We start from the raw sequence: 26,106 nt of genomic DNA, 5'->3' as shown, positions 1-26,106 counted from the left end.
TTTATCAGTCGCCGGATACCGTGATAAGTTAATTTTGTGGGTTTTTTTTCATTTTTGTAGGAAAAAAATCAACAAAAAATAAATAAACTAGAAATATAAAAATACAAAATTAGTTTTTAACGTAATAATAATAATAAACCGATATAAACATAAATATCGTGCTTTGTATAGGTGAGAGTATTGCAATACCTCGAAAATTTCATGATATTTTGGCCATTTTTACGGTGACTAAAATGTTTCATTTTTAGTCAAAGTAAATCTTTCAAAAGTCGAAGGCTAGGTTGGTAATTAACTAAAATAGTACTGTATGCAATGGTAATTGTACACCTACGTTCGCATGCTGGGCCGTGCTGCCGTGCATATGCAAGAGAGAGAGAACGCATAACGAGTCCTGCTGCTGCAGCACACACCCCTTCTCTCTCCTTCAGGATTACATCTCCACGCTCTCTTCTCTTTTCACCTATTTTCTCTTTATTTGTGCTTTTTATTATTCATTATCTATACATTATTTTTCTTTACAACCTAAATCATCCTTCTCCTCCACCTTGCTCAATCAGAAGAGGAAAGAAGACTCTCTTTATCCATGTCGGTGGAAAACGTCTCTCTCCTGATGAATCCGATCGTCGTCTGGATGTGTGAGACGGTGAGCGTTCTGATCGTTCCAATATCCTGAGGATTTTTTGCTTTTTGTTTTTCGTTTGCGTGTTCATCCATAAAGGGGATATTTTTTGGTTTTTTCTTTGAATTTTGAGTGACAGGTTGATGATCGATCATCGATTGGTTCTTGGAGGCTCAAAAAGACTGGTTTTTATAGTTTCTGGTAGTGTGTGCCCTGGCTTGTTGAGGAATTCACTTCCTCTTTGGTTGCTTTTCTATTTAGTTGATGGAATTTCTGTTCGGGGATTCTGTTTTTGAGCTTTTTTTTTTAAAGTTTGATTGTCGTTATTTTATGGAGTTTGTTTCTTGAGTGTTGATCTGAATGTTTTTTTATTGAATTGTTCCTTTTTTTTAATACTTGTGAAATTTGTTTGATTATCGGGTTCTCTTCCTCTCTTTTTATGTGGTTTCAGAAATTGAAGTTTTTTTTTTAGATTTTCTTTTAAATCTCACTCTCATTGTTTTCTTTGTTAGGTAAAAAAAAAGAGTGATTTGATGATGATCATCCATGCTGCAAGGTATAATATCATCGTTCTTAATAGGTTTAGTCTAAATGATTGCATAAAAAAATCCTTCAAGAATGATAATATTATAGGGTAAAATTAATTACTTCAGATTTTATTGGTCATCTGTATGCATTGGATAAGTTATTTAATTTATAGCAGCATTGGAGATAGACTAACAAAAATACTGAAATATTGTCTTCTTCTTTTACTGATGGATCAGTGTGGGAAGGATTTCATGATGTGCCTAGCACATCAGAGTATTGATGGTGCGAGAAGGAGAGGTGAGATATCATTGTGAGTTTGAATTGCATGGGGAAAGGATGCCAGAACTCCGCACTAGAGCCCGGCAACCTCGACTGAGATCAAGGAGGTTGGATGAACTTCACGCAGCTTCTCCACCTATTGATTTGACAGGCCCTAATGCTGCAGTACCTGTTCCGATGACTAGAGCAGCCAGAGGTGGTGCAGGGAGGGGGAAGCTCTGCAATGCTGCGGCTGACATGAACCAGCAGATGTTGAACAGTAGGCCCACTCGTGGTGGTAAAGGTCGGGGAATCGTATTGATAGAGATTGATCCGGAGCAGCCTTGTGATTACACTCCTGTTGCTCTAAGGGATGCAGCAGACCTGGGTTTCAAACAGGCTGCTCCTGCTCTTCAAGAGGGTGCTGATAAAGACATGCCAATCGAGATAGCAAGTGGTGATAAATTGGCAGGGGCTACTGAAGAAGAAGGGAGCACAGCTCCGATTCCCGAAATGGTAACTTGCATTGAATTTTGATGCGGCCACATTGAATCTTGGTATTTGAATTATCCATGTTTAGTATGATCAGTAATGCCATGAGTTTTCCATAAACAATGCTTGAGTTTGAGTTTATTTGGTTCGTGGAAGCGTGAAAAGTAATATGTCACATCCTAGTGGAGCAATTCTGATGCTTATGTGAACCAGCGAGCACTTTATTCTTCCATCATATTTGAAGATATCTTCTAATTTCCAGTGTTCTTTGATATGTCAAGTGTAAGTGGATGCTTTATTTTGTGGACCTTGGATAGATTTTCCAATTCTGTCTTTTCCTGTCTCTTTGTGGCCTTTTATGTGATTCAGCCATGGTTGAACAATTGTTATTCTGACTGGAATTCCTTTCATGGTAATGAAGTTGATGTATAGTTTGTCTTTGTAGACCAATTTTATTCATTCTCCAAGTACTGAACAATTACATGAATAACCGTGCAGAGGCAGTTAGAAGTTTGAAACCTGGTTATATGGTTTCTGGAATTCATGGTTCGGTGGTTTTTAGAAAGCCATCTAGAATAGGATAGGATTAGTGATTGATCCCAGCCTGCATTTCTATACATTGATGATGAACCTTGGATTCCTTATGGTTGTAGATGAATTGGATGAATTGACGTGCACATGTGCAAATATATGTATGTACAAAGTATGAGGAATTGTTTGGGCATGAGCATGTATATATACCTAGTTGTGTGCCAATAAAATACTTTCCATTTCATGTTTTTTATTATGAGGAAGATCTGAAACATTTATTACTTTTTTGGCTGTAGATTTGGCTAAAGAGGCCTTTTATTGTTAAGGTAAGGCCTTATTAAATACATTCCTGACAGCCTACAAGGGCTCCACTCATCTGGTAGGGGCGACTTGTGAATGTCACCAAGTTGATGGGACATCACAAGTTTGAAACCAACGGGTGGCATCCATTGTTAAAAGGCAGAAGTTGGGTGAGGGTGGAAAGGGTTTCCCTTGGATTATCTGAAAAAAAAAAACTTCCTAACCAGTAAAACACTTTAGTTTTGAGTCTTTTGACAAAACTCCAAACCGGCGTCTCCTCCTTTTATGAAGGTAACAAATACAGTTTTGAACCTTCCTATATTTCAGGTAGTTCCTTTATTTCTTCATCAATCATGACACAAATCTTGGGAATATTGTCTCTTGATAAGATACCGTATTTCTTCCGACAGAGCAAGAGTACAGATTGGCAAATTATCTGGGAAGCAATTTCTGAGGAGAATGCCAATGGTGACTATGACAAATACTGGCTGCTTTTGCTCTTGACCAAGAGCACTACCATGTCTATATAAGGCATGAGTTAACCCAGTACAAATTAATTTGAAATCTGTTAGACAATCTAATAATAATAATTTTCGATCCATGATTTTGATATTTTCCTTTTACATTAGCAATTGGCTAATGGATAGAAGAAGCATATCTTTATTGTTTACCTCTTTGAACCTTGTTCTCCTTCTCTCTCCTATCCAGGTTCAACTTGGCAACTCCCCTATTTACAAGATAGAGAGGAAGCTAGGAAAAGGCGGTTTTGGCCAGGTCTACGTTGGTAGGCGGCTAAATGGTGGCTCAGATCATGTTGGACCTGATGCAGTGGAGGTAATGTTTGATATCTTGTATTTATGTAAAGAAGATAAAAAATAACAATATATTGCCTATTTATGTGATAGGTGGCCTTGAAATTTGAGCATCGCAGCAGTAAAGGTTGCAATTTTGGCCCTCCTTATGAGTGGCAAGTTTACAAGTAAGGATACTGCAATTGATATCATCTATATAATTGGAATTAGGAAACATATTATTTGTTTGGTTTGGAATTCTAATGTTTTTAATGTCTGGCTTGTCATCTCCAAGCACTCTCAATGGCTGCTATGGGCTGCCTTTGGTTCATCATAAGGGCAGACACGGAGACTATTACATCATGGTGAGTTTTGGTTTTCAATAGATACGATTTGCCTTGTTTACGGTTGCTTAATGAAGCCAAAACATTAATTTTCAGGTCATGGACATGCTTGGGCCAAGTCTATGGGACCTTTGGAACAACGTAGGCCAGGCGTACGGAGGATACTCTTCTTTGTTTCCTTCTGCTATTTGTTTGTTATTTTCTGTTTCTAAATTCACTTACTTCAATCAGGATGTCTGCAAATATGGTTGCTTGCATTGCTGTGGAGTCAATATCAATTCTTGAGAAGCTTCATCTAAGAGGGTATTGATTCTATAAACTTTGTCACTTGAACCATGATGATCTTTAGGTATATGGTGTATTCAATCTTTACGACATTGTCACTGACTTGAAAAGTATCTATTATTGTTTCAGTTTTGTGCATGGAGATGTTAAACCAGAGAACTTTCTCCTTGGTCAACCTGGAACTCCAAATGAGAAGAAACTATATCTTATTGATCTTGGTTTGGGTAAGTTTTGGTTTATTGTTTCACCTTAGTTCACACCATGGTCACCGGAAGCTTCTATGTTGGGAAACTTGCTTCCTATGAAGCCGCTTAAGAAGCTGGAATCTGAGCGTTCCTGAAACTCAGTTCCCTTATTATAAGAGGCACATATCCAAGGACAACATATTTTCAGTATGAGAGTTGAATTTTCACTTTATGTAATTAATAAGTTGTGATTCCTATAAATTCCTATAATAACATTGCCATAGTTTAGAATCTTTAGATTGAAGAATAAACGTTAGATGACTATATTTTCTATAATTTCTTTAAATGTTATGCAATTTTTAAAAAAGTTTTTTACTTCTCAAATGTTTCCTATTAACTTCTCGTTTCCTGCTTTCTAAGTACTTATGAACTCGTTTCCTGCTTTCTATGTACTTATGAACTCCTCATTTCTCACTTCCACTTCCCTCTTTGGCAACTTTTGTTCACACTATGCATTCAAAGCGAGAAACATTGCAAGGGATGTTTTCATTTCAATTGATTAGGTCCATATTTAACTGGAAGGAAGTGTAATAGTTTCAGACTGATTGACTCTTTGTATTATGGTTAAATTCCAATCCCTCTCATTGATGTTTCTAGTGCAAATGATCTGTGCTCTTTTCAGCATCTAGATGGAAGGATGCATCAACTGGTAATCATGTTGACTACGATCAAAGGCCTGATGTGTTCAGGTTTGGGAACTGCAATATCTTCATCGTGATTACTTTTAGCCTTCTGTGCATGTCATGCTTCTGATTTTTTCCTGCTTTTTCAGAGGAACAATTCGGTATGCAAGTGTCCATGCACATTTAGGCAGGACAGGAAGTAGAAGGGATGATCTGGAGTCATTGGCCTACACTCTGATATTTCTTGTGAAAGGAAGACTGCCTTGGCAAGGGCATCAGGTATTTCATTATGGTGATAGTTTATTTTTTTATTTTTGTTATTGAGGTTTTCTTTTGCTTAGATACTGGTGTTTTATCATGATTTTATTATGTTGCTGCAGGGAGACAACAAGTCATTTCTTGTCTGCAAAAAGAAGATGGCAACTTCTACAGAAATGCTTTGTTGTTTTTGCCCGTTCCCATTTAAGCAGTTTCTTGATATTGTAACTAGTATGAAGTTTGATGAAGAGCCAAATTACGCTAAACTCATTAGCCTATTTGATTGTCTCATTGAACCATGCACATTGATGAGACCCATCAGAATTGATGGAGCTTTGAAGGTTGGTTGAGGATTTTTGTGTTGGTAATTCTGGCCAGGATACCTTGGCTATAGATGTTTTGGTGCCTTGCTTAATTTTATGATTATGTCCTGTCTATTTTCTTGTGTTTTTTTTACTTGGTGTGCTCTTTAATTCTCAGGTCTGTCTTTTATGTTTTAGGTTGGGAAAAAACGGGGAAGATTGCAGGTTAATCTGGAAGATGAAGATCAACCTAGAAAAAAAGTCAGGTTGGGAACCCCTGCAACTCAGTGGATTTCAGTTTACGATGCACGAAGACCCATGAAACAAAGGTAGAATAACTTTTTGAATCATTCTATAATTCTGTTATTTAATAATCATACATATGTTTTTTATTCTTTTTGAAATGGTATTTAGTTATCATAATTATTTTCAATAAGCTGCCTGATTTGCCTTATAACTGGGCTTCAGTGAACACATCGCCTAGAATGCCACCTTGAGGCATATGGCTTATCACCCAGAGTGAACACAATCTTCTAATTTGAAGGTGACGCTTGGGGTGATTCTTAGGCATTTGTCTCACTATGAGCAATTCAATCCTTAAGCTGTTCTTGGCAAAGAAACCCTTGAGAATATGTCATGCTATAGTCGATCACGCCTCAAGGTGAAGCCTGAATGTAGTGGATACTTACATCACCTGCCCTTTGGTTCTTCAAAAACAATTTTCCAACCTCTTCTCTTATGTTTGTTATCTTTCTATTTTTTTTAGTAACCACAAGTGTTTGTCCTTATTCCTTTTACTCAGATCTTTTTAGTATCGGTGATATTCATATATGCTGAGAAATTTTTTCTTTCTTTTTTTATCCTTTATTTCATCAATTTTGGTAAGCATTAGTTATTTTCCTTAAAAGTAGCGATAGATCTCTTTTTGTTTCTACATCTGTTATAAATCAAAAAACATCGTATAGAAGTTTTTTACTTCCTTAATTAGTGAATAGATACATCCATTAAATGTGAGTTCTGACACTGAACAAATAAATCTTGTTGTCATTTTAAAATTTGTAAAGAAACAAAATTTCTTGTCAGATTACCCACACAAGTGTTAAGATACCAGCCTGATTTGCACCTGTAGGAGGCATTCAAACTAGATACTTTTCCTTCAAGATTACATTTAGATTTGATCACTACAATGCCCAGCCTAAGGTTGGCAACCGCATTGATGCAACTTTGATGCAGCCTTCACGTGTTCTTGCTGATGGCGGTGAAGGCACGACTCTTTGATGCAGCCTTCACGAGTTCTTGATGGTAGCTGTGAAAGGCACGACCCACACAGTCGTGCACAGAACAAATGGAATAGCAATGCCCACCACGATGGTGAGGCTTGATTGTATTTCAATCAAATGTCAAATGAACAATATGCTGAATATAATGAAGAATAAAAGACAAACTCTGAACATTAATAAGCAAATGAAAAGAACGATTGGAAAAGAAAGAACAAATGCTGAAACGAAAAGAAGGGCTGCCGTATTCTTCAAAAGTGCCTTCACGCAACCCTAGACAGGGCTTTTAAAGAGGATCATTGGATCCGGGTCTCGGGTCCGGACCCGGACCCGAGACAACTTCAACTTGGAACTGGATTGGCGGCAAGCCGAGCTTTCCCTCTTCTGGAGTAGGTGTGCATTACCTTCCTACATCGGGTCACCTCACCTGTGATCGGATCCTGCTGCGGGATCTGATCGTCCTTTTCTTGTGGTGGGTCGGGTTCCCTGGCCGGGCCAGGGTTACGTGGTAGCTTGCTCTGCATCATTCTCCCCTGGTTGGGAAGAAGTCGGCTCTGACGACTTGTCCAAACAGTAAGCATATAGATCAGACACATTGAAAATCGAAGAAATGTTTTAATCGTCGGGCAGTTCTAGGAGGTAGGCATTCAGACCCAATCGCCGAAGAACCTTGAATGAGTCATATTTCTTAGGGCTCAATTTACTATACATACCCACGGGGAAACATTCAGGACGTAGGTAAACCCAAACTAACTGACGAACTTGAAACTGGATGTCGCGACGACCTTGGTCAACGAAAGCTATGTACGCTTCGTAACTCTCAACGAGTTTGGCTCGGACCTGCCTATGTATATCACGCATATACTCAACGACATCAAGACGTCTGGGGTTGGGTCAGGGAGACTAGTCACTGGAGTTAGATCTACGACATGAGTGGGTGACCGACCATAAACCACTTGAAAAGGAGACTTGCCTGTGGACCTGTTATATGCAAACTCGGATTGAGGTAAGACTAGGTCCCAAGTTTTGACATTTTCCTCTACTAGACTCCGTAACAAGTTTCCTAAGGTGCGGTTCACAACTTCAGTTTGGGGGTGGTATGCACTATTGAACTGAAGCTTGGTCTTCAATAAGACCCATAACGATTTCCAAAAATGGTTCATAAAACGCGTGTCACGATCAAAGGTAATCGTATGGGGTAAACCATGGAAGCGGGTGACGTCCTTGAAGTAATAAAAAGCTACTAATGAGGCGTCGATGATTCGCTTACACGAGACAAAAATAGTCATTTTGGAGAACCGGTCAACAACGACTAAAATTGAATCAAAACGATGTGGGGTCTAGGAAGACCCACGATAAAATCTTTGGACACGTGCTCCCACTGTCGCTCAGGGATGGGTAACAGAGTATACAAATCACTATTCTGACGATGACCCTTTGACACTTGACACACATGACAACCTTGAACGAACTTGACAACATCTTTGCGCATTTTGGGCCAAAAGTATCATTCATCTAACAGAGTGAAGATCTTATCATGTCCAAAATGCCCAGCTAACCCTCCCTCATGTAATTCGGAAATCAACTGAAGCCTAAGAGAGAAATCAGACACACATAACTTGTTCCCACGAAAGAGGTAACCATTATGAATACTAAAACGGTGGGCGACAGTGTGATCTGAGGAGATACACCTTTCCCAGGCTTGCTGGAAATCAGGGTCCGTCGGGTACAACTCCTTGCACTGCTCGAACCCAATGACCTGCACTGACATAGTCATCAGAAGGTTGTTCTTCCTACTAAGAGCGCCAACCACCTTGTTCAGAGTACCAGACTGGTGGCGAATCGTAAATGTGTACTCTTGCAAGAAGCTGACCCACTTGGCATGACGAGCACTTAGTTTCTTTTGACTATTCAGGTCCTTCAATGCCTCATGATCCGTGTACAAGACAAATTCCTTATAAATGAGATAATGCCTCCAATAATGAAGGGCTTGTACAACGGCATAAAACTCAACGTCATAAGTGAAATACTAACACCTGGCTTGAGTTAGCTTCTCACTAAAGAAAGCAACAGGTCCGCGGTTCTGACTCAAGATGGCGTCAATTCCCACTTTAGAGGCATCACACTCATCCTCAAATACTGCACTGAAATCAGGAAGGGCTAAGATAGGGGCATTAGTCATTATTTCTTTGATGATCGCAAAGGCTTTTCCCGCGGCAGGAGTCCAATGAAAACTAGTACCCTTTAGGCATTATGTGATAGGGGCCATGAGGGTACTGAAATTTCGCACAAAATGACGGTAGAAAGTGGCTAACCCGTGGAAACTACGGATCTCTCTAATAGTCTTTGGGGTAGGCCAATCTACGATCGCACGGACTTTCGTAGGATCTGCCTTAACTCCATATGAAGACACAATAAAACCTAAGAACATGACACTAGACGTCATAAATTCACACTTTTTGGTATTGACGTACAACTTTTCATTCCTTAAGATTTGTAGGACCTGACGCAGGTGACCCAAATGATCAGACAAGGACGAGCTATAAATTAAAATATCATCAAAATACACAACAAACTTTCCTATACAGGAACGCAACACTTGGGTCATCATATTCATGAAAGTACTTGGGGCATTAGATTAACCCAAATGGCATGACTAACCACTCATACAACCCATCACGTGTCTTGAATGCCGTCTTTCACTCATCCCCTCCCGGATACGAATTTGGTGATACCTGTTTTTTAAATCTATTTTGGAGAAAATGGAGGCACCAGACAACATATCAAACATATCGTCCAAATGAGGGATGGGAAAACGGTATTTGACTGTGATGTGATTGATCGCACGACTATCAACACACATGCGCATGGACCCATCTTTCTTAGGAGTGAGCAGGGCGGGTACTGCGCAAGGGCTAACACTCTCGTGAATAAAGCCCTTTTGCAGTAACTCCTGAACCTGCCTCAACAACTCGGCATGCTCGCATGGGTTCATGCGATATGCGGGGAGGTTAGGAAGACTCGATGGGAGAATAAAATCAATGGTGTGCTGGACCACCCTCATCGACAACAACCCATTAGGCAGGTCATCTGGCATAATGTCGCGAAACTCCTCAATAAGAAGGGCAACGTCCGCGGGAACGGACAAAGACGTACTCATCAACGGCTTAGCCACCAGGGCATAACAATAGCCATCTTCCTGACAATGGTTCAAGAAAGATCGGTAAGAGAGGCCCGCGAACCTGGGGACTCGCTCAGGCTTATCCACAGTAGGGAAACCAGTCTCCTTGATAGGGAGAAGGACTATTTTATGGCCCTTAAAGATAAAAGAGTATGTGTTATTGCGGCCATCGTGAGTTGTCTTGTAATCAAACTGCCAGGGACGTCCCAAAAGGATGTGGCACGTGTGCATAGGGACTACATCACACCACACCTCATCGTGGTAGTGTTTTTTCATGAAAAAATGGACTAAACATCGTTGGGTGATAGGGACCTCGTTTCCCTTCTTGAACCACACCATCTTGTATGGTTGGGACAACTTTTCGATTTTCAGGTTCAAGGTAGATACGACACTCTCGGACACCATATTCTCACATGCACCAATGTCGATAATAACATCACATGCATGACCCTCACAGTTGCACCGGGTTCTAAAAATGTTGTTCCACAACCATTTTGCAGGGGTCGACTCACGGGGTGCAGTCAAAACATGACGGATGGACAATAAATTCTCTACGTTGTTGTCGAACTCTACGACTTCCCTCTTATCCTCGTCCTCAACCAATGACTCACTCTCACTTTCAGATGCGGACTCCACAATACCCTCGACCAGATGGGTGTTCTTGCTCATAGTAGGACATTTAGACTCTACATGCCCTAACTCCTGACACCTAAAACAACGAATGGTCGACTCACTAGGTTTGACCTTGGATCGGTTATTGTATGCGGGTCCCGACTGGTCAGGATTGCTAAGGTCTGCTCTAGGCTTTGAGTCCTCCTTCTTAGGAGAGCTTGCTCCCGTAGTCGGGAAACTCGACTTAGGTCGACTGGACTATTCGCTACGGGAGCTCCTATATATTATTGCTTCCTTTTCAACTTTTCTTCGACGTTTATGGCATAACTGTTTGCCTGATCTAACGTCTCAACTGTGATACAACTAAAATCATCAGAAATAGCAGGACGGAGACCAGAAACATACCTCGTGACCTGCTGTCGGGCGGTTTTCTCGATCTGCACACGTAGGGAAAGACGATGGAACTCAGCAGTGTACTCTGCCACAGTTCGGGTGCCTTGACGCAGGGTCAGGTACTCCTTGTAGGCTCTCTCGGCGTGATCTGAAGGCACGAATTTTGACTGCATCAATCTTTGCATCTCCTCCCACGACTGTACGCGATCTAGCCCTTGTCGCTCTCTCGACCTCTGTAGCTCAACCTACCATGTTTATGCAAGGCCTCTCAGTCTAGTAGACGCTAGAGAGACACGACAGTGTGATAGTCGAAGAAAAACTGCACGACATAAGACCAATCGAAGAATTGCTCCGCATCGAACCGTCCTATGAACTCCGGAAGGTCCAGTTTCACCCCGTAAGTGGAGGGGTGCTCTGGTGCTCTCTGTTGACGAGTCTCCACCATTCTTGCGGGATACTCGTTCCAGAAAGCGTCGCCGTCCCATACTGCTTCATCGCCCTCTGTGCGGTACTGCTCGCCTAGATGCTGGTGCTGACGAACTCTACCGATGGGTGGTCGACGCTCAGGTCGTGTCGGTCCCTGCTGATTCTGCTTCGGTCTGGCTTGCTCGTGGGCGGGAGCCATCTGCAGTCGGCGTTGGGGCACCAGGATGACAAGAGGTCCAAGGTAAGGTGGATGGGTCTGGTGGGTCTTGGGTTCTAGGTGGGTAGGAATGGTATAATATGGGTTTGGGTTAGTATACTAGTGTTGGGTCGGATACGGTATTAGATTCTGGATCAGGGTTGAGTTGATGGGTTGGTTCGGGTTTGGGTTAAGGGGTTGATTCATGTGTGGGTTTTGGGTCTGGTTTGGGTAGTATTGGGATGGTTCACCCGATTGGATCTGGATCGGGTCAAGTCCTAGACTATCCGTCGAACCCAGATTTGGGTAGGCTGGATCGTGGATTGAGTTGTGGGAATAAAAGGCTCAGTTCGAACTTGATCCACAATCCATAGGATTAATGGCCTCGTTTTGACCCTGCTCAAAATCAAACTGGAGCTCCGTTCGGGTCCGATATGGATTTGGGTCGGCAAGGGATCCATTTTGGGGTTCAAAAATAACAGGTTGGACCTGGTTCGGGGTAACCCGCGAACCGGGCCCAATTGGGTAGGTCGGGTGAAGGGGTTCGAGACCCAGACCCGTTCCTTGAGACCCAACGGATGGTCCCTGCGAACCGGGTCTCTGTCCTGTTGAGGATAGTACTGGACCGGCCTCCCTTGGGTTCGACCCAATCCAAAGGGGCCCTCTTGCTCCAGTGCATGGGTACATTGTCACAAGGCCTCCACGCCCTGGGTCAAGAGGGTATAAAGTGTCCCTCCCGAGTCGGGCCGACAGAACTGGGCCTGAAGGGGGATCTAGCGTGACGTTGGGGCCATGTCGTCCAGACTCGACCTGAGGTACAGTCGGATGCCACGAGCCTTGGCCTGCAGGGGGACCCAGCGTAACGCGGGGTCCCGCTGGCTCGGGCCAACCTGTGACGTGATCGCAGGGTTGTGCTGCCACGAACCCAAACCTGCAGGTGAACCCAACGCGACGCTAGGGCCCTGCAGGACCGGCCCGACCTGTGACGCAGTCACAGGGGTTCGCTGCTTGGGGGTGTGGTACCCCCGCATGGGGGGTGTTGCTTGTTGGGACTCCCTGGTGCAGCTGGAGAGTACCCGGATCAGAGGTGGGTATTGGGGCCGGCGGGAAGGCAGCGACACAACCATGCTGGGATTGCGTCGGCTAACAGGGTTATGAAAAATTGGGGCTCAAGCTTGCGGTCGTGCCGTTACCCAGATCTGCGCCTGGTGCTGCGCACTGTTCCCTGTGTGATTCAAGGGTTGTCAGACGACCATCAAATCCATCTAGCCGCTTCGACAAGCCGGCGACATCTTTACTCATGCGCAACAGGTTCTCCTGGATTTTTGTCAATACGTCCATCATGCGCAGCGTTGGATCTTCGCTGCCAGCCTCCTCACGTTCTTCGCCTCGTACCGGATCGGCCCTCGCTTCAAGAGACATCACGCTGATGAAGGTGTCTTGAAGCGAGGGCCGATACCACTTTGATGCCACTTTGATGCAGCCTTCACGTGTTCTTGCTGATGGCAATGAAGGCACGACTCTTTGATGCAGCCTTCACGAGTTCTTGATGGTAGCTGTGAAAGGCACGATCCACACAGTCGTGCACAGAACAAATGGAATAGCAATGCCCACCACGAGGGTGAGGCTTGATTTTAATTCAATCAAATGTCAAATGAACAATATGCTGAATATAATGAAGAATAAAAGTCAAACTCTGAACAGTAATAAGCAAATGAAAAGAACGACCGGAAAAGAAAGAATAAATGCTGAAACGAAAAGAAGGGCTGCCGTATTCTTCAAAAGTGCCTTCACGCAACCCTAGACAGGGCTTTTAAAGAGGATCACTGGATCCGGGTCTCGGGTCCGGACCTGAGACAGCTTCAACTTGGAACTGGATCGGCGGCGAGCTGGGCTTTCCCTCTTCTGGAGTAGGTGCGCATTACCTTCCTGCATCGGGTCACCTCACCTGTGATCGGATCCTGCTGTGGGATCCAATCGTCCGTTACTTGTGGTGGGTCGGGTTCCCTGGCCGGGCCAGGGTCACGTGGTGCCTGCTCTGCATCACGCATCCAGTAGGGGATTAGTGAATCATCAGTATTGTCATGTCATGTTTCAACCGACAGCTGCCAGTTTTCAATATTGTCAAAATCATCATGTTTTACAGAATTGTCAGGAGTTCATTTTTTCTTTTTACCCTTTCCCTTTAGCTCTTTTTTGTTTTCTTGGGAGTTCTTACTGTATGTGGCAGTAGGGGATCCATCTGCCATTTGTGGTAAATTTTGTTTTTATACATCAAAGCACCAAAGAGATCAAGCTATGTGTGTATATGAACTTGTAGTAACTTTTTATGTTTACCACCTGCAGATATCATTTCAATGTTGTAGATTCAAGACTGCTTCAACATGTGCACAAAGGTAATGAAGATGGTTTGTTCATCAACTCAGTTGCATCCTGTGCAAATCTGTGGGCTCTTATCATGGACCCAGGAACTGGGTTCAGTGCCCAGGTTTATGAAATTTCATCATTCTTCTTGCACAAGGTTTGTTCATTGGATATTGAAGTTATCATGCTGTTTTCATTGTAATGACTTCCCAACCGAAGTTTACCTGTGTTCTCCACAGGAATGGATAATGGAACAATGGGAAAAAAACTATTATATCAGTGCCTTAGCTGGTGCAGTGAATGGGAGTTCATTGGTGGTGATGTCCAAGGGTCTGTCTTTAATCTTTAGATGTTTTTGAAGTTTATTCTCTTTTGATATTTCTTTTTCATCCTTATGATAGATATAGTAAGTGTCAAGAAATGGTGTGGATTCCAAGTCACTCCATGGTGATCTCCAAGATTCAAAACATTATACATTTAAACAACAAACTTAAGAATTAAAAGACACGTATCAAAATGTAAATAAATAATTTTATTCATAATGGACATTAAAAGAAATACAAAATAAAATTACATTCAAGCCTCACTACAATGCACTCAAAGTGAAAATAATAATACACAACCCTAATACTAATTCGCTCTCTCTTTACAAAGGCATGCACCCACCCAATTTTATAGAGGAGAGAAGAAGTGAAATAAATAGAGGAAAACTTCTCACGTATGGGAGAGAGCTCCCAATGGCTAGAATTCTAGCCGTTGGGCTAGTTTGACTAGCTCCCAACGGCTAGAGATTTAGCCGTTGAGAGTTAGTCAAAGCTAGTTTGACTTGACTCCCATATATATATATTATATATACTTATATTACATTCATCTTAACACTCTCTTCAAACTTACAGTGTTAAGTTTGAAATTATAAAAGAAGGAACCCCATTACACAAGATGTCTTCATAGACTTCATCAAGTTCTTCCGTTTGGCGCCTCTTCAAGGGGTGCTCAATCCTAATCATTTAAAAAAATTTGAACAGTCATTAAGTATAAACATGATAGCCATTGACAAACTCGACAAACTATGAAAATCATGCACATATATATTTATCACAAAAAAATTATTAATGTATAACAATCATAGATTTTCATTATTATTAATATTACAAAGGAATAACTCAATAACACATCATCTTTACACAACAAAAGATATAAATAGGCATGGATCAATGGATCAATAATCAATAAACAACATTTCAAGAACAGTTGAAAATAAGCAAAAAAAAAGGAATCCCAACGAAAATTCACAAAAACAATAGAAGTGCTCAAGCACTCAAGAGCAATTAAATGTACTCAAGAGCCACTATGGGCATACACATATGAGATTTCACTAATGAAATGCTTAGAAAAGCATGTAAAATATGCAGAATTACAAAAACAAAGTGCAAAAGCACATATAAGTCCAAGAGTGGACAACACAAAGAGAAACAAGTAAAAAATATATATTAATGAATATATGCTTGAAAAAAGCATAAACTTATATAAATTATGCAAGACAATCAATCATGGGTAACTCATGCAACTAAAGCATAATGCATGAAAATATTTCAACAAGCATTTTTCATAAAAGAGCAAATGAGTTTAGGAAAAATTATGAAGAAATTTTTAAAAAATCTCACTTATCATAATGAATGAATTTTGCAAATTAAAACACTAGTTTGACCACCACAAACAATCACCTCCTAAGCCTCCAAACCTCAAACATCAAGTGTATCAATTACTAGAACAAGAGCATAAACATCATGCTACTAAAGGGTCAAGGATACACACAAAAGTCTGTATAAACATTTCTTGTCTACATATAATGATACTTAAAAACAAGTGTATTAGCGACTAGAACAAAAGCATAATGCCAATGAAGGGCTAAAATCACACACAAAGGTATGAATAAACATCTCTTGTCTACATATAAGGACACTAAAAAATCAAGTGTATCAACGACTAGATCAAAAGTATAATGTCAACAATGGGCTAAAAACATACGTGTGAATAAATACCTCTTGTCTACATATAATGATACTAAAAAATTAAGTGTATCAGCGACTAAATCAAGAGTATAATCTTAATGCCAACGAAAGGCTAAAAACACACACGAAGGTGTAAACAAACATCTCTTGTCTACATACAATGACACTTAGATAAAAAGCATAAAATAAGAAGACACCCGAGGTAAGAAGGCTTGTAATGAAAACATGCTAATGTCATCTATAAGAATATCAATTTTAACAATCTTTCGACACACCATGATTTCAAAAATAGATAGCTATCACAGATAAACAGAGTTATAAGCATCTATAATAATAATGGTCATACAACAAATGAGTGAAACACTACACTCAGATCCAAAAATCAAACAACTGCCAATTAGAGCGAAACCATAAATTGGCAATCTAAATTGACATAAAACGAGGTGCACACAACTCACCCCAACAAACATTTTTGAATCAACAAAAGCATATATGGATTCAGAGGCCAATCAACTATCAATCAGATCTAAGACTGGTGTCAACATGACACATATAAACTTTGATAATTGCAGATTGATAATATGATTTGAGGTGCACACATAACTCACCTTAATGGCTAACTTGGAATACAAACAAGGCCAAGATAGATTATGCATCATATAAAAAATTGTGATGGACAAATAAAAAATGACATAAAAAGGTATACATACTCACATAATTCAATTTCCAAATAAGTGAGTTCATATTAAATATCTGATTTGAAAAGATAAGTTTCAAATCAAATCCAAAAAAAGTTAGCTAAAAACCTATGTCACATGGGTGCGGGTGCGGGTGCGGGTGCGACACGGGTGCGGCGAAATTCCAAAAAATTTGGACACGGGGACTCGGCTATATATATATATATATTAAAATATATATATTATAAATATATATATTTTAAATATATATAATTATATATATAACAATAAATTAACACATAAAGATTGTAAATTTTAAAGCAAAAATAAAAAAGCAATTCTTAACAACACAAACTTACCAAAATATAACACATAAAGAAGCTTGTGAGTGTGATAAACAACAAAACTTATCATAAATCTGCCTCATTGTCTGAATTAGAGGGAAGAACAGGATCGGGGTAGTCCATGTTGAGAGTATGTAAATTATGTTCTCCCTCCAAGTCAAAATCTTCTGGATTTACATCCCAATTCTTGGATGGTCCACAACTGCATCAAAAAATGACTATATTAGTATCTAACTTAAAACTTTGAATGCAAATATTTAAATACAAACTTTGAATACAAAAAAAAAGTACCTATACTCTTCTTTGGTGCGGCGAGAAATTAATCGTAGATTTGAGTGAACATAAACCAAATCCTCTCATCTTTTACTAGTGAGTTTGTTTCTTTTATTGTTGTGAATTTGAGCATATGTACTCCAATTTCCTTCACAACAAGATGATGTAGCAGGTTGGGATAACAACTTCATTGCAAGACGTTGCAGATTTGGTGTCTCTGATCCATATGTTGCCCACCAATTAAGGGGATCTTCCTCGTCCCTTGCCACAAGTGTTGCTAAAGAATCAAATCTCCCAGTAGAAAACTTGCCAAACTCACTATTTATAACCTTAAACATGTGAGGATCATTAAAAAGTCTTCCTAAATATATCATTCTATTTCTTGATATCTCAGGATCTTCATTTGGAGAAACACGACCAACACCTGCTGTCAACCATTTTTTTGCGTAGTATTTTGGATTGAGAGAGTGTGCCATGCAATGCAATGGTGTATTGCTTTTATCCCATCTTCTCACTAAAACTGAATGTACATGATTGTAAAATTCTGAATCATCAAATGCAATATCTTTCTTCTCATGTTTAAAAATGATACTTTGAATTTTTTCAATCATATTGTCTCACATTTCATAAATTCTATGAAGCATGGGTACATCTCTGTCAACTTCTCTCAACATTTCCCAAATAGGCTCTGTAAATTCAACAAAATATGTAATTTTATCCCACCAAAAATCATCACAGATGCATTTTTTGATAGCTTGAGCCTTGACATCATCTTCAGTACGATAAAAATCTCAATCTTGATCAGCCACCATCATCATCAATGCATTCTTGAGTTGCTTAATTCTTTTTATTATAACAATGAGAGAAGCAAAACGAGTTTCAGCAACTTTCAGTAATTTGAGATCAGAATGCCTATTAAATATAGAAAGGGCATGATGATGGTTTACAACAAAATTTCTAATATTTCGAACATCATGCTTTATTTCCTCAGTCCATAAGCACATTTCATGTGCATGTGCATCATCTTTTGATGGATTGCATATACTCATAAATGCCAAATTTAAACTGTGTGTTGCACAAGGAGTCCAAAAAATATGTGAATATGTATCTTCACTTGCCAAATTCATTCCTGCAAACTGGAGCATTGTCAGTAATGATTTGCACCACACTTTCTTCACCCACTTCTTTTATCACTTCGACAAATAATCTCTTTAAATATTCAGCATCTTTATACTCTCCAGATGCATCAACAGTCTTCAAAAAGATTGACCCATTAAGTGAGTAAGCAATGAAGTTTATCAGTGGTCGCCTTTGTATATCAGTCTACCCATCAGAAACAATCGACACTCCATGTCGTTTCCATGCAAATTTTTGAGTCTCTAACAAGTCTTCAATTCTATTTTTTTCCTCTGCAAGAATGACTGTTCTTAGTTTTTCTGAACTAGGAGGCACATAACCACTCAAATTGCAATTAGCCAAAGATGTAATCATATCTTTCTAGTATGGACTTCTAGCTACATTAAAAGGAATTGAGCTTGAGTAAAAGAATCGACCAATCTTTTTATCAATTTCTGCTCTTGCCATGTTTTTGAATGATGCTTGTATTGTTTTATTGCTTTCCATCTTTCTTTTCTTTAAAAGCTCTTCTTGTATATCACTAGCAGTAGGAAAAGACAAATTAATCGAATCGCTTCTCATCTCTGCAATTTTCTTCTTTTCAGCTTCCTCTTGTTCTTTTTTTAATTGCTTTAGCATGTCTTTGTCAACCCCAGAACATGCCCTAATTCCTTGACCACGAATATGCAAAAGATGTGCTTTCACACGCGTATAAGAACCTGTGAAAACAGTCTTACATAGATTACAATGAAACTGCACATTCCCACCACCACCATTACTAGCTTTTACCCCTTTTGTCACAAGCCTTCAAAGTGGTTGAGAAACTTCTAATTCAGGGTCAGAATTTGAACCAAATGTATTGACACTACTAGTAGAACTCGCCATTATATCTGAAAAGTGAAATCTGAAAAGAAAATAAGTAAATAAAATAAAGTTAATAAACACTTCAAATTTCAAAATAATAGTAATAGGAGCTACCCCCTATCTAACACAAAAAAAGAGGGGCAAGGCAAGCCCCTGCTGAACCTTATCCGTGTCAGGGGCTTCGCCCTTGCCAAAAAACCAAAGGCAGTAGGGGAAACGCCGGCAGGACCCCACCCATCCCCCCTCCCTGCACCCTCTGCTCGCAGAAGAGGGGCTGAGCCCCTCCCTTTGCTTTCGATTCACAGAAGAGGGGCTCGGCCCCTCGTTTCCCTTCTGTCCGGCGTGGCAAGGCTCGGCTTGTCAGCTGAGCCCCCTCCTTCCCCCCCTCCTTCTTACCCCTGCCGAACAAAAAGAAAACGAGGAGGGGCTCGACCCATTCTCGTTTCCCCTGTTGTTCGGCGTGGCAAGGCTCGGCCTGTCAGCCGAGCCCCCTCCTTCCCCCACTCCTACTTCTTACCCCTGCAATAAAAGGGAAACGAGGAGGGGCTGAGCCCCTCCTCTATGAATCGGACGTACAGGGAGGGGCCGAGCCCCTCTTTTGCGAGCAGAGGGTACGGGGGGAGGGGCCTGCCTGGCATAAGCGAAACGAGGAGTGGCCAAGCCCCTCCTCTGTGAATAGGAGGCACATAGAGGGGCCGAGCCCCTATTCTGCGAGCAGAGGGTGCAAGGGAGGCTGCGAGCACAGGGAGGGTTGATCGACATACCTGTTGACGAAGGGGGAGACGGTGGCTGCCTGTGCGTACCGTCGCCGGAGTCTGGATCGTCGGCGTAGGTGTAGGAGAAAGTTGCAGGGGCTGAAGGGGAGAAGCAAAATCAAGAGGGTAAGCCCCTCCCCCTGTCGATAAACCCCTTTTAGGGTTCGGCTGCAAAAGAAAATTGGATTTGGGTTGGGTTCGGACCTGACCCGACCCAGATCCAAAATGTAATTTAAAAGTGAAATGGACATTTTTGGACTCGGTCAAAGTTGACCGAGTCCAAAATGTGGACGGACTCGGCCTGGACTCGTTGATCGAGTTCGACTCGGCATTGACTGAGTCTGGGCCGAGTCCTAAGTCGCACCCGTGTCGGGGCGTGTCGACTCGGGTGCGGCACCTCCTTCGTCGAGTCTGTGTGACATAGCTAAAAACCTTGTATAAAAATTAGTGTAATCATATGCACAACAATATGTAAATGGATGCAATTATATGCAATACAAGATTTCTCGTGACAATTTTCACAATCTTGAATAAGCAAATAACGAGTGATGCCCAGTATAAGCACTCTTCATAGAGGTGATGGAATTACGAAGTTTGAAAATCCTTCAAAAGATCATAAATTCACCAATGAGAACCAAATGCACTAAGTACATCACGTACAAACGATCAATAAATCTCATTAAAGAGACAAGAACACATATGACTAAAAAGTTAGAACTAAATTATAAGTCTATTATAAAACAATTGAAGACAATCAAATGGAGATTCATAAAGAGCGATATAGATCCACATATATATATGATCACACTAAATAAGAGATTTTTTTCATAATGTAACAATTTTCAATAAGTATGATGTAGAATATCAATACGCAAAAGAGAAATTACAAAAGATAAACATATTTTTTTATACAATAACAAGTCATGCTTATACCTTTCAATAATTAAGGCATATACCAAAAAGAAAATCTTAATCTAACACGTGTCATTCGAAAATAATCTTTACTTAATATAGCAATATTGCTCAAATATATATGAAATAACATATTAAAAAAGGCTTAATTAGAAATAGATCATGATAAAAGATTATGCTTAATCACATCATAATATATTAAAAAAATTCAAAGATAGTTCATGCATATGTTAAGAAATATAAATTTTAGTATTTTACCACACATAATATTATAAGAAGTCACTTATTCAACTTGGGTGGATAAGTACAAAGGTGTTCTCCAAGGAACACACTTACAATACCCACAAAGAGAACAAAAAAAAGGTGTTCTAAAATAACACAATCACAAATCCCACAAAAGGATGCACAATAAGGCACGATACAACAACAACAACAACAACAATTACGCCTTCATCCCAAAACAATTGGGGTCGGCGATATGAACCAAAAAAGAAAATCATTCTGGGTCTTCCACATGAATCCTTCTCCTCTAATCATTTCTATCCAATGCCATGTCCTCGGTGAGGTTCAAAACATTCATATCCTTTCCTATCATCTCCATCCAAGTCTTCCTAGGCCTACCCCGACCTCTTTTAACTAATATATTTTTTCATTTCTCCATCCTTCTAACTGGAGCATCATTAGGCTTTCGCCGAATATGTCCAAACTACCGTAAACGATTCTCTCTCATCTTATTTTCAATGGGTGCAACGCCTACCTTCTTACGTATTTCCTCGTTTCGAATCTTATCTTTTATTGTATTTCCACACATCCATCTAAGCATACGCATCTCAGCTACACTCATTTTTTTAATATGATGTCTCTTGGCAGCCCAACATTCCATACCATATAGTAAAGCGGGCCTAATAGTCGTCCTATAAAATTTCCCTTCAACCGCAATGGCATTCTACGATCACACAACACTCCAGTTGCACTTTTCCATTTCATCCACCCAACCTTTATACTATGATTTATATATCCATCAATTTCTCCATACTTTTGAATGATAGATCCCAAATATTTGAAACAATCATCCACCGGTATTTCTTGCTCACCAAGCTTCACTACACTCCCATCACTACTTCGTTGCTTACTAAACCGACATTCCATATATTCTGTCTTACTCTTAATCAACTTAAAACATCTTGCTTCCAATGTTTGTCTCCATAATTCTAACTTAGCATTAACCCCAGCTCTAGACTCATCAATCAAAACAATATCATCAGCAAACAACATACACCACGGCACATTTTCTTGAATTGATATCGTAAGCTCATCCATCACTATAGCAAATAGGAAAGGGCTTAAAGCAGATCCTTGATGTAACCCAACCGTTATAGGAAAATTGGTTGTCACCCCTCCACAAGTGCGAACATTGGTTACTACTCCAATAAGGCACGATATATATAAAAAAAATTTATTTTTATTCAAATGAAATGAGTATGTAAAAGCATATGCAAAATATAGTTTTTCACTACGCATATCTATAATTTAAGACATCAAAACACCACAATTTTCACATACTTCACAAAAATATTTATTTTTAACACAACTTTTTTTTTAACTTACCCTACATATAAAAAACAAAAACCTAAAGATACATACTGGAATGTGAAATCTTTGAATCCATTTCATTTGTTAATACGAATCTTTTCTAAGACCTCGATGTCTTGCTTTGATACTATGTCACGAAATGATGCAGATTCCAATGTACTCCATGATGATCTCCAAGACTCAAAACATTATACATTTAAACAACAAACTTAAGAATTAAAAAACACATATCAAAATGTAAATAAATAATTTTATTCATAATGGACATTAAAAGAAATACAAAATAAAATTACATTCAAGCCCCACTACAATGCACTCAAAAAGAAAAAAATAATACACAACCCTAATACTACCCATTACTCTCTCTCCTTACAAAGGCACACACCCACCCATATTTATAGAGAAGGAAAGAAGAAGTGAAATAAAGAGAGGAAGACTTCTCACATATGGGAGAGAGCTCCCAACGGCTAGAATTCTAGCCATTGGGAGTTGGTCAAGATATATTTACAATATATATATATAATATTATTATATTATATATATTAAACAATATATACAATGCACTCAAAAATAAAAAAAATAATACACAACCCTAATACTACCCATTACTCTCTCTCCCTACAAAGGCACCCACCCACCCATATTTATAGAGAAGGAAAGAAGTGAAATAAAGAGAAGAAGACTTCTCACATATGGGAGCGAGCTCCCAACGGCTAGAATTCTAGCCGTTGGGAGTTGGTCAAGATATATTTACAATATATATATAATATATATTATTATATTATATATATATATTAAACAATATATACATATATGTATATATATATTTATATTACATTAATCTTAACAGTAAGATCATCTGTTGATAGGCATACCATCAATTTTCTTTGCAACATTAACAATTACTAAAATGAATGTCTTGCATCTGGTGTGATGTCCTTTACACCTTTGCCTTATGTCATTTAACAGTGTTATGATAACAATACATTATGTTTTTCTTATGTTTATGCTATGACTGTTGTTGAAGGAACCCCTTATAACCAGCAGTCCTACAAAGTGAGTGACATGTTCCCTTTCAAATGGATCAGCAAGAAGTGGAAAGAAGGCTTTCATGTTACATCCATGGCTACCTCCTGCAGCAAATGGTGTGTGGTTATGTCACGAAATTCTGGGTTTTCTGATCAGGTATTTTTCCCTTTTTGTATTTTATCTTTCATGGGAGTTGCTTGTATCATGCATTCGAGAATGATTAGAGATTTGGAACCAGAGGTTGAAGTCCTTAATTTCTCCTCTTTGCTTGACTTCAACTGGGGGTGTGTGGAGGAGATGATTAACCAACTTTCTGTTTGGCTAACAACATACTTGATAGGCTAAAGTTTAAACTACCTGATCCTATAGTATTAGTTATTCTTACTGATCAAGTATCTCCTGGAATTGAAGTTATATTATAACCGAAACATGGCAAAAACGAAAGTGCCCTTCCTCATAGTAGTAGAACGTACGTGAAGTACTGGTTCCGCTGAAAAACTTGAAACCAGTTAGAAGAAAGTCAATATTGAACTGTTATGTATTCATTATTGATTCTGCCTCGAACTCTGCTGCTTTTCTGTTTCACAAATTCCTGTGGTCTCTTATAAGATTGTTATTGTCATACAGGTTGTTGAGCTTGATTTCCTTTATCCAAGTGAAGGAATTCACAGGCGGTGGAAGAATGGATATCGGATAACCTCTACTGCTGCCACATCTGAACAAACGGCCTTCATATTAAGCATACCAAGGCGTAGATTATCAGATGAAACACAAGAAACTCTCCGAACATCTGCATTTCCTAGTACTCATGTTAAGGTACAAATTCTCAACACTCTCCAACATAAGATTGTTCCGGATTTGTTTCAGGGATAAAAGAAAAAAAGATGGCGAATGAATCTCGAAGATTTTGTAATTTTTTTTAATTAATTGATTCTTTGGATAAATTAGCTATAAGTGGGTATATTACAGTAGAACCATAAAAGAAAAGCTGAAACAAAAAATAAATCCTTTATTAGGTGCATTGTTAGGAAAGTCTCATGTATTCAAAAGACAGTGAAGGTATGACTGAATAAATTGTATATATATATATATATATATATATATATATACAATGCAATTTTCAAATTCACTGCCATCTTTTCATCATGTAAATATGAAAAAGAAAAAGGAGAAAGTTCCATTGGTTCCTGAACACCAAATGACAGACATGATGGCATCGTCCCTAAAGAAAACCCTGCATATCTCAACGTTGCTTTTAGTGGAAAAGGAGTGAGGATATGAGGGGGGGGGGGGGCGAATTGCAATTTCCACAGATTTCCTGTTGTGCGTCCATCTTTCAACCAAATGTTCCAGTGGATACACACAGGTCTGTGCGTGCGTACATGCGCATGTGCACTGCATGTAAATATGAAAAAGAAAAAGGAGCAAGTTCCATTGGTTCCTGAACACCAAATGACAGACATGATGGCATCGTCCCTAAAGAAAACCCTGCATATCTCAACGTTTCTTTTAGTGGAAAAGGAGTGAGGATATGAGGGGGAGCGAATTGCAATTTCCACAGATTTCCTGTTGTGCGTCCATCTTTCAACCAAATGTTCCAGTGGATACACACAGGTCTGTGCGTGCATACATGCGCACTCATGTTACATGCTTTTGTTCTCTCTTATTTGATGCTGATACGTGTAATTTCTTCTGTTTCTCCCAGGATAAATGGTCAAAAAATCTTTACATTTCATCGATATGCTATGGGAGAAGTATGACTTGATGCTTGATGAGGTTATTCAGTGGCGATCTTTAACAAAATTGTTCGGTGTTCTCTTGTTATATATATGTAAGAGAGAGAGAGAGAGAGAGAGAAAGAGAGAGAGAGAGAGATGTAAGTGTAAAATATTTGCTAGACAACAATGTGATTCCCATGTAGGGAGTCTAAAGCTATGAAAGTGGCTTGATTTTGCCTTGGATGAAGCAATGAAAATAATGCTTCTGTTGTACTCCGCAGTCTCAAGGCAGGCATGCACAAAATGGACGTTGGTCCAATCTTTGCAGAATCAAGCCATTAATCATCATAAATAGCAATTACAATTTGCATACATATGTGAAAATTTTGGAAGTATTAATGAAATAAGAAATCTTTCTATCAGGTTCATTTGTAAAGCTTTTATACTTAAAATAATGTCCTTCCAAGATCATTAGTTCAATTTATGCTAATTATGTAAGTTGATTAATATCTGAAACTTTCTGATCGCTGTTAAGTTTGTCGGTCTGGCTTATTGGAAATAGCTCTCGAAGAGTAAAAAGGCACTATTTTGCCTTGGTAAAACATTTATTTTATATTTCGAATTTTTTAATTATTCTTTATTTTCTAGATTTCTAGATGTGTACTTTGCCAACATGTTTCTGATAAAACTCGTGAAAAATAAACAGATTGGGAATATCGTGAGAAATTCATAGACCAATAGCTGCTATTTCAAACATTTATCAAGTGGTAATATGGAATTGTTTTTTG

The 26,106-nt window shown here is 39.4% G+C and overlaps 1 protein-coding gene across 2 annotated transcripts; it reads left to right on the top strand.

The window, feature by feature from the left end:
- Nucleotides 1–341: 341 nt before the first annotated feature.
- On the top strand, nucleotides 342–25,740 carry LOC149829329 (casein kinase 1-like protein HD16). 2 transcript variants are annotated; one of them, XM_090018043.1, is made up of 20 exons: nucleotides 342–643; nucleotides 759–820; nucleotides 1,132–1,175; nucleotides 1,384–1,444; nucleotides 1,578–1,921; nucleotides 3,437–3,562; nucleotides 3,634–3,707; nucleotides 3,815–3,884; nucleotides 3,960–4,015; nucleotides 4,095–4,166; nucleotides 4,278–4,372; nucleotides 5,016–5,082; nucleotides 5,166–5,295; nucleotides 5,397–5,615; nucleotides 5,775–5,905; nucleotides 14,008–14,182; nucleotides 14,265–14,355; nucleotides 23,599–23,756; nucleotides 24,228–24,416; nucleotides 25,306–25,740. In XM_090018043.1, exons 4-20 carry the CDS (start codon nucleotides 1,399–1,401, stop codon nucleotides 25,363–25,365), a joined length of 2,103 nt encoding a protein of 700 aa, XP_089874169.1. In that variant the 5' UTR covers nucleotides 342–643; nucleotides 759–820; nucleotides 1,132–1,175; nucleotides 1,384–1,398; the 3' UTR covers nucleotides 25,366–25,740. The 2 variants fall into 2 exon arrangements, with proteins under 2 accessions (XP_089874169.1, XP_089874168.1); XM_090018042.1 differs by having other exon boundaries at nucleotides 370–643; nucleotides 1,384–1,921.
- Nucleotides 25,741–26,106: the final 366 nt, after the last annotated feature.

Source organism: Nuphar pumila, chromosome 9 (assembly GCF_984573655.1).
Source record: "Nuphar pumila chromosome 9, dmNupPumi1.hap1.1, whole genome shotgun sequence".
NCBI classification, from domain to species: Eukaryota; Viridiplantae; Streptophyta; class Magnoliopsida; order Nymphaeales; family Nymphaeaceae; genus Nuphar; species Nuphar pumila.
This window is presented reverse-complemented; position numbering and strand designations above follow the sequence as displayed.

Bases quoted from the DNA above. Each gene is read 5' to 3' on its own strand.
- LOC149829329 (XM_090018042.1), top strand. From the start codon at position 1,427: ATGGTGCGAGAAGGAGAGGTGAGATATCATTGTGAGTTTGAATTGCAT. The intron at 1,922-3,436 runs GTAACTTGCATT...TCTCCTATCCAG, and splicing joins CAGCTCCGATTCCCGAAATG to GTTCAACTTGGCAACTCCCC. The intron at 4,016-4,094 runs GTACGGAGGATA...TACTTCAATCAG, and splicing joins TGGAACAACGTAGGCCAGGC to GATGTCTGCAAATATGGTTG.